Genomic DNA, 9,354 nt, shown 5'->3' with positions numbered 1-9,354 from the left:
CTGCACCATCGGATTATCTTCATCCAACAATCATCTTTCAAAGTTATAGTTATCCGCACACTATATAAAAAATAAAAAATATAATATATAGGGGTATAGATATAGATATGTAATGCGAAAGCCACCCATCATCTCCAATTAGAATAGTGTGTCCATGCACGGATGCAATGTGTCCAAACGATGTCTGCCATCGGTATCTCAAATTCAAATCAGTCTGACCTTGTTCAATGTATATACAGTACAACATGCTCGTTTCCAAATCATACCGCACATATCTCAGTTATGTTCGGGTTTCCAACGTCATGATCTCTTATTCAAACTAGTTGACCCGTTGCGCCAAATGACGCAAAGACCCGCTAAAGCCATGTTGTCGATGAAAATAGTTTCATTTTGCAAGAACCTATTCAATATTGGTAGTACAAAGCTCATGTGTTAAATGATGTTATATTGAAAATGTGGTTATCACAGTGCGAAATCCGAGTTTGAAAAAAAATTGTGTAACATGTACAAACCAGCTAAGGAAGCATTGTTTTAGTTGAAAATATGGTTATAATGATTAGATATCTGAGTTTGAAAAAAAACATATCGAAAAGAAAATTCATGGTTTAGTTGGTTTAGTTGTGAGCAAGCACATATGGTAACAAATTTAACCCCTCTTAATAAAAAAAGAAGACGCTTGCTGTGTACAATAAGATGTATAATAAACGCCACAGGTCTCATTTGAAGCAAAGAGTTATTCGACAATAGATGCTTGACAAATTAGCAATAAGAAGGATCCTTTTAATAATGAAAATTGAAAGAAACATAGCTTCAAACTATGTAATAGAGTTTTCAAAATGTAGGCATTCTCCCTATATAATTTTGCTATGTAAGTTGGAACTTAGGAATCCATGTCACGGTTTATCCTTGATACATTGTTGGTAACTCTCCCCTCCCACTCTGGATCCATAGCATTTCGTCCTTCACAGCCCCTTTATAGTCTTGACTGGTTTTGAATGTCATGCTGGAAACACCATTCCTGCTCAAATAATAGCAAGCTATAGATATCGAGCAATAATATAGTGTGAATAACTGAACATGGAAATCTGACAGTAAGACTAATGGAACACAAAGTATACCTCCTGCAATTTCTTCCATCTTCCTTTCAATTCTATGGGAAAAGGTTGCAACATGAGGAATAGCCTACAGAAATAGATAGTATCAAATACTGCACAAGTCAATAAAATGTTACTGCTAGCCCATAGTGCATACATTCTATCTCTTATTGTACTTTTTGCATCCTACTACGATTCAGAGCACATACATGACATATCCTGGTAATGCCACAATTGTTGTTAGCGACTGAAATGAGTTGTCCAGGTTTTTACTGGTAAATCAATTCAGTTTACATGCAACTAATAAAATTTTCCAGGGAAATGTTGTAGTGATATCATGGTGGCGCAAGCATAGAAGTTGTTACAGAGTGGAAAGAACAGGCTAGATTTTCAGTACTGAATTTGTCCGGCCTAGCATTGCAGAAAGCTAAAGTTTATTAAGAGAATTATCTCCCAACACATAGAAGGAACCCAAAAGCTGCAAACAGTGATAGCCTAAAAAATTACAGCATATTATTAGCTGAAAGATCAAGATGTTGTGTGATATGTGACAGAATACTCATTGTATGCTGTACATGAGGAGGTTTGTGAGCAAATTGACGGACTGTTAAATGAGTCAAAGGACAGTACCAGATACATCATTCACTTCTTCAAAATGTATTCAATAAACTGAAAGAGAAATGCATCATGTTACAGGTGTAGCCAAGTACAGTTGAAAGCAAACTTGATATAGCTTTGTAAAGTTGAAAGTATAAAACTTCACACAAGGTAAAGCAAGTCAAATCAGAGGGGAAAGGAGGGCAGGAACATGCACCTGGAGCAAGAGGGGGCACAATCTCGTGTTCTGGCTTTCTGAAATAGAGAACACTTTTATATCAACTAAAACAGGTTCAGGAGATGAGCAATCAGATAGAGCAGCTCAAATGCATTAATAACTTCCCTTCGGCCTTGCAGACAACACTGCAATAAGAGGCTTCGTAACTCAACCACATCATCTATACAAAGGGCAAAAAGAAAAGGAAAGTGAATTGTGTGTACGCATACACTGGAAGACACTACAGACCAGTTCCTAATGCTTCTCTAGGTCTTACAGCCATCGGTTAATCCGTGAGTAGGAGAACGGAGAAAAACAAAGTGCAGATCTTAGTCTCTAAGGCATTTCATCAATCATGTAAAGATCTAAAGATGAAGCGGTTCTGGATTTGGGTCGGGAAATTGGCCAAGCAATTATGACCAGGCTGCACCAATAAGTCCTTGCCAACATGTAAATTATCCAGTCAATAGAAATGGTATACCTTCGTAAATAACCTGTCCTATTTAGACAAATAAATTTGCAATCTTTTATTAATCCAGGACAAAGTGAGATGGCAAGGTCTTCAGAAACATCCAGCCGACAGTCTCAAATTAGAGGCTTGAATTAAAAAAGGATCTTCAACTACTTCAACACAAGATCAAAGACGAGCATTCCACCTTGTTCAAGCAGGCTGCCAGATCAATTTTTAAATGATTCTCATGTTGCCCAAAACATAAATTGGATAAGGGCACTGCCCCATTAGCTTAGATCTTTTTTCTTTTGTTTCTATTTTCTCCTTTCCCTTTGTAACATACTGTTTTTAATGAAAATATACCATAGAACTATTGTTCTATGGTTTGCTGTTCAAAAAAAGTGAAATTACCTAAAGGGCTATGTCCATCTTCTTCAGTCCTATTCACACTGAGAGGAAATAACAGAAAACTCACAAACATGACAAAAAAATAGATCTTCAGTCCTATTCATATGGTTCATATGTACCAATGCATGGTTTTTGTATATAAATAAAAAAAATTGAAGGCACATATTCCAGTTTTCTTTATTTACTGGAACACCATAGAGATCACATGCCTATAGTTTGTCATGCAAGATTCTGCAAATTAATAGCTACAGCGACATTTCACTACAACAATCAGTGGATAATGTATCATTGTACCTTGATGAAGTTAAATACAATGTCAAGCTCACATACATTCTTGGAGCACCTAATCAATGTTTCAACAAAAACTGCAACAAGATTAGTTGATCTCCTCAAAGAGGAGGTCATAGATGAATCTTAGTGACGAACAGAGGAGAAAGAAGATGAACAATTGTAAAAAAGAATGCATGCTAGCATTGTGGTAGTGAAGTGACATTTTTTTAGTACAGAGAGTAGTGCACTTACATGCAGAAGTGTTTAGCAACAATCATAATTTGCACTGGAATACAGAATACAAACAAGTAGTGTATGGATATTGAGCTGAAAGAACCAGTCATGGGATATACAGGCACTGGCGTCACTACTGGTCCAAAGATTGCATCAGCCTCAGTTAAATTGCTCACACCCTTCGGCCTCGCAGACGACACAGCAAGAAGAGGCTTAGTAACTCAACCACATCATCTATAAAAAGTTTGAAAAGAAAAGGAAAGCGAATTGTGTGTACGCGTACACTGGAAGACGTTGCGGACCAGTTCCTCATGCTTCCATGGGTCCTGCAGCCATCGGTTAATCCGTGAGCAAAACAAAGAAAAACAAAGTGCAGAGCTTAGTAACTCAGGCATTTCATCAAAGCACGTAAGGATCTAAAGATGAAGCGGTTCTGGATTTGGGTTGGGAAATTGGCCAAGCAGCAATAAGTCCTTGCCAACATGTAAATTACCCAGCCAATAGTAAATGGTATATAGTTAATGCTAACCAATTCTGCATAGAAAATACTTCCGTAAATAACCTGCCTCATTTAAACAAATAGATGCAGTAATCTGTTATTAATCCAGGACAAAGTGAAATTACCTGAGGGGCTATGTCCATCTTCCACTGATGGTGTAATTAACTTCCTGCAATCTTGGATACATTTTGAAACCTGCAGAAACATATATCCAACGTCATGCTGGTTCTCATGGTATGCGGAAAAATCAAGCTAAAGGCCTATGTGATGAATCTTTCTATAAGCAAGTGATAAATGTTGCAGAAAGAAAAGGGAGGAAATGAACCGCTACAGACACACATATACTCAACGTCAGCTCAGCTGTACCATGAAATGGCAACCATTCCTTAATTCATCCTAGCTGAAACAAGCATGAGTTTGAACTAATAAAGATGCAGTCGAGCGACACAACAACGAAGGAGAAAAAAGGAGAGAATAACATAGTCCGGAGGTGGAGCAAGTAAGAAGGTTCGCTGCGTCTCAACTGTTGATGACTAATCATTCTTGTCAGATAATCTCTTTGAGACAAAGCCTGCAACCATTCTCTCTTCAAACCACAACCCTGGAAAGTGGGTTTCCTTTTAATCCATCTTATGTTTTTTGGGTATGTTTTCTCATCATTATTATGATTCACTTGGAGGATCCCAGTAACTACAACAAAAACCTTTACCTTTTTTAAATATCACTGTTGATTTTTAACCCAACACCACTAATGCAACATAGGTGGATCAGATTACCAGGAAGATTGATATGATCAACAAGATCATTTCTAGATTTCGGAAATTATTACTCCCATACTACCATTCAATTAAAGTTAACCTATAGCTTGTGACTCAAGTCAGATTGTGAAACTCTCTGAAATCTCTTCATTTGTTACGACTATCCATATGGTGATGCAAACGGCATAAATTTGCAGCCAAACAGTACAAATCGTTAGAACTCTTATAGTAGAAGAAAATAGGGGAAACACAACTGAACTCTACAATGTAGTTCATCATGCACTGCAAGATGGAGAACACGACAAAGAGGCTAGGCTCCCTGAGCACGATGTCAGCACGGACCTGGCAGCGTCCGTCACGTCCGACACAACGATGCCGCAGGTGTCCAACAAAGTCCGAAGAAAAAACAGTGAACAATAAATATCACATGAAGTGCATAGCAAATCCATAGTTTTGATATATAACTATATAAGACAATATTATTTTTTCCATGCAACTGTATCTTATTGCATAGCAAAACTTTTCTATTATTGATTCTAAAGGAATTTATTTACCCTAACATCTTAATACTTCAAGGTTTTAACAAAAGAAGAACATATAGTTTAGGAATGAATGGACTACATGAGTATGAGAAAACATTGATACCCATTACTACATACTGGTAAACTTCATGATCCAGTATAAGGTCGCGCACCACACGATCGCCAATAGCTCCTTGGCTTCTCTTATTGGATTGACAACATCTTAATTTTGAGTTGCAACATCACATACATGGCAAGTTGTGTCACCTACCTCAACGCTTCTTGAGATTATACCTGCAGCGAACAGTCCCGTTAACTTGCAATCCCATGAAAGTGCTGAATTAAGCTGTCTGGCTTTAATAAACAGCAAGATATATTTACCTCTTGTGCTTCTTCGGAGGTTCCTTGGTTGATTTTGCCATGGTAGGATCAGCACAAATGGCAGCATGAACCTTCTTGTACAGTGCTTCCATGTCATCAGCCGCAATCCCCTTCTTGATGTACCCACTAAAGTGAAATTGGCATTTCTCAGGCTCCTCATCAGCTATTAACGGAAATAAAGGTAGGGCAGAAGTTAGAGCAAGATTCAGTAACCTGCTTCGGAAATAAAACAAAGTACACTGTTTTAGGATACTTTATATGGATGAATCAGGCTCAGATATCTTTCATAAAGAACTCGTGTGTAAAACAACGATAGCCCAGAGGAATGAAGAAACGACATTATAATAATACCACAAGGACAATGGATCCAACTCACCTTCATGCAGTCAACAACATGATCTTCATAAATGAATTTGAGGTGAATCTTAGTGTCCAGCTGCTTCTCATCCTTCTTGAAGCCACCAAATCTCTTGTCACTGTGCGGAATATCAAGACCACCATCCAAAGCACCCTGCAGCAGCACACATAGTGAAGCAGGTCTCAAACTGATAAATTGTATGTTTCCCTTAATAGCTTAGAACCCTCCTAAATAGAATAAAAGAAACATACCAACACCAGGCAATAAATGCAGTCCAAGATTAGGCATGCTCCATCAGTGAGCCTGACGCAAAGCAATTGATCAAACAACAATGTAAGTAAGCTATATAATTTTCTTGGCTTTCCATGTTTACCAACTACACAATTTAAAATGTTTATTATTTAGATTTGAACCTATCAAACAAAATCATCAATCGTGCATTCAAGATCTGTAGGTAAACCTTGGTCTTCTTCTACTCTTAGCTAAAACAGTTTTGCTAAAATTATTCTTCCTCTCTTCTATGCCAGATACCATTATATCAGCAAAGTTAAACAACACGTCAAGTTTAAAAATCCATATATTAGCAAAGTAAAATTTGAGCGAGGAAGAAAGTAAGAGAGGGAGAGAAAGAGTGGAGCACCTGGTTCGCGTCGCTCAAGCCGCCTGCAACAGGCACGTGTTGTCCTCCTTGTACTCCAGATCCACGAGGCAGCCATGGGAGGAGGGACGAGCTCCTGCTTCCTCTCGCCTTTCCACACCTCCTGTTCACCTCGAGCTCCTTTCCCAGTGGGGGTGGAGGCAGAGGTGGCGCCTCTCATGGCGCAGAGGAGGCGACGACGTGGTGGCGCGACAAGTCAACCTGCCGGCGAGGCCTCACCCTGCCCCTTCCCCCTGCTAGGATCGCGCTCCTGCTCCTTCCCCGCTGCTGCTTCCCTTCCTCGCCGGCCTCCTCCTTCTCCTTGTCGTCTGCATCCTACCCCTCCCCTACATCCTCACCCGCACCATGAAGACCCAGCCGCCGCTGCTCTCCCACGACGATGTACGTCCGATCTGGATCGACGGCGACATGGAAGAGGACAGGAGGAGGCAAGCAGAGAAGAAGGCCAGGGATGAGATCGACCACCGTGTAGAGGAGAGGAGGAGGCGGGTGGAGAGACAAAGCCGATGGCTGCGGGCGAGGAAAGTATGCATTGGGAGGTGGAGAGGGAGCTCGTGGTGATCGAGGGGAAAGAGAAAGGGGTTAGGGTTCGTTTGGCGGCTGGGGTGGAGTGGGGCGAGACTCGCGGGTGATTTGGTGCGGGCACGCCGAGCTGACTGGGCAAGGAACCTCCGGCACGCGAAAACAACCGACCCAGCCAAGAGAGAATTCTTTATTTAACACTATCTTAAATTTCGTTCCTTATTTGACATTAAAAAACTTTTTCTTTTCTATCTAACAACGAATCTAAATTTTATGCCTTTTATAACACTTTCGTCCATTTTAAGCTTAAATGATACCTGCAAAGCCCCTTTTGCCCCTCATCTGATATATGTGTGTGGAGGCCAGTGGCACACACACGCAACATTAGTGTGAGGGTAGTAGCACACACACATCAACACATAAACACGCAGCAACACATGTACGCGCACATACAGCAGCACACACGCATGCAACACTGTTAGGATTAAACTCGACGTCCGGTTACACATTTGTGTACGTGTCCGTGTAGTACTGAAGTTCAGAACCGACTAGGTTTAGCTGTAGGGTAGCTGGATCAGGATATATACGTGCATACCCCCTTGTAATTAAACCAGATCAGACCAGATACATCAACGAAAAAGTAATAAAGAAGTATTCAACAGGTGTGACAGGCACATGTGGCCATCAAATTGATTCAGCTTTTTGCGTCGTGAGTTCCCGGCGAGAGAGAGCCAAGTCGCTGTGTTCCGTTGAGATCGATCCGATCCAATCCGAAGAGAAGCTAGCCATCCCAGGGCGTATACATACATGGCCAACGTGCACTGCTGTTCACCAATCAAGCAGCTTGCTTGCTTGCATAGCTTTGTACTTGTACGTGCTGCTTTTGGGAGGATACATCTAGCGCACTAAAACCAACAAACACACTCACAGGTAGCAGCACACACTCACGTAGCGCACACACGCAGCAGCACACACAGCACATTGGCACGCAACAGCAGACACACACATACGTACATATAAATGCACTAGCAAACACACATGCAGCAGCACACGCACACGCACACACACAGCAGTAGCACACGGGTACGCGCGCACACACACGTGCAACATCACACACACACAAACATATCACATGAGGGTAAAAGTGTCTTTTCAAGTGTCATTTAGGCTTAAAATAGACAAAAGTGTTATAAAAGGCATAATATTTAGAATTGTTGTTAGATAGGGAAGAAATTATTTGTCGATGTCAAATAGGGCATAATATTTAAACACGGTGTTAAATAAGGAATTCTCTCCCCAGCCAATGAGCGCCTTGCGTGAGCCCACTTGTCATTGGAAAAGTAAAACGACTGCGAGGTGAAAAACAGGTTTCACCGCGAGGTGAAGATCTAACGGCCCAGACACGCTAGAAAGCCAGATCCGACAGCTGACGAAGGTCCAATCAGGGGAGCCTCCTGGAAGCGAGTTGGCTAGCCTCTTTATTAATTTAAATATTTAAATTCAACTTTACATTGATTATGACCTCACCTAGTATTTTCCACCCACATAGTCGTCTTCTCTTTATAAGTGTACCACTAACTTTCTTTCGTTTATGCATGCACACACACTACCAGTCAGTATTATTCATCGCACACATGTAATCTTTTTCTTTAGGTCGGTCTGCCATGCATGCGCACACACACACTTCCCCCTCTCTATCATACCGGGCATTCTTTATCTCTGACGTGCATGTGCAACGGTCGATATTCCTCTATGTGTGTGTATATAGCTATGTCTTTCACCGTTTTCCACACAAACTGATCAATCTACACATCTAGTGAGGTCTCACCCTCTTTCCCACGTCCACATTGATCAATCTATACCTCTCTATATAGGATTACATAGCTAATACACCCACATTAATTATATATCCAACGTCACCCTCTCATCATCCATGCCTTCCGCTTCATCTCTCAGATGCGCGCACAATGGCGAAGACAGGGGGCAGCAAGGGCCCTGCCCCCTAACATCATTATATATCGAGGGGAATATAAATGTGATCATTAGACAATTGCTGGTAAATTGGTTTAAGTTGATGAATTGGCCCTCTCGTAAAGGATTAGCAATGCTCAGCCCCATAGCTCATTGATTTTTCATGGCTCCTCCACTGTGCGCAACAGCGCACGTTCTCACCCCCTCTCTTTAAATATCGATCTCGCACTTGTGCACTCCTTCATAGTCTCCCTCCACTTGGCCCCTCGCACCATCTTATAGCCCCCACCGCATTTTGCCACATGTACAATCTAGCAGACTCCATGGTTGAACTTAAGCATAATGCACAAACCTCAAAACACAAGTGCTTCTCTTTTGTTCTAGAATCTTCCATAGCATAACTGCCCAAACTTTT

At 41.1% G+C, this 9,354-nt stretch overlaps 1 protein-coding gene across 50 annotated transcripts; it reads right to left on the bottom strand.

Moving 5' to 3' along the window:
* Positions 1–696: 696 nt before the first annotated feature.
* On the bottom strand, positions 697–7,096 carry LOC125543940. 50 transcript variants are annotated; one of them, XR_007299144.1, is made up of 12 exons: positions 6,429–7,091; positions 6,040–6,091; positions 5,807–5,941; positions 5,431–5,593; positions 5,174–5,343; positions 3,896–3,965; positions 3,391–3,597; positions 3,098–3,110; positions 1,909–2,054; positions 1,725–1,763; positions 1,119–1,182; positions 697–1,018 (listed from the first exon to the last, which is right to left on the bottom strand). XR_007299144.1 is itself a non-coding variant. In XM_048707446.1 (9 exons), exons 3-8 carry the CDS (start codon positions 5,810–5,812, stop codon positions 3,502–3,504), a joined length of 399 nt encoding a protein of 132 aa, XP_048563403.1. In that variant the 5' UTR covers positions 5,813–5,941; positions 6,040–6,091; positions 6,429–7,096; the 3' UTR covers positions 1,904–2,089; positions 3,062–3,501. The 50 variants fall into 50 exon arrangements, 1 of the variants encoding a protein (XP_048563403.1); XR_007299140.1 differs by having other exon boundaries at positions 3,062–3,132; positions 6,429–7,090; XR_007299143.1 differs by having other exon boundaries at positions 3,062–3,110; positions 6,429–7,089.
* Between the last annotated feature and the right edge of the window lie 2,258 nt (positions 7,097–9,354).

Source organism: Triticum urartu, chromosome 3, assembly GCF_003073215.2.
Source record: "Triticum urartu cultivar G1812 chromosome 3, Tu2.1, whole genome shotgun sequence".
Classification (NCBI taxonomy): domain Eukaryota; kingdom Viridiplantae; phylum Streptophyta; class Magnoliopsida; order Poales; family Poaceae; genus Triticum; species Triticum urartu.
Note: the sequence above shows the minus strand (reverse complement) of the source record. Positions and strands in the feature narration are given on the sequence as shown.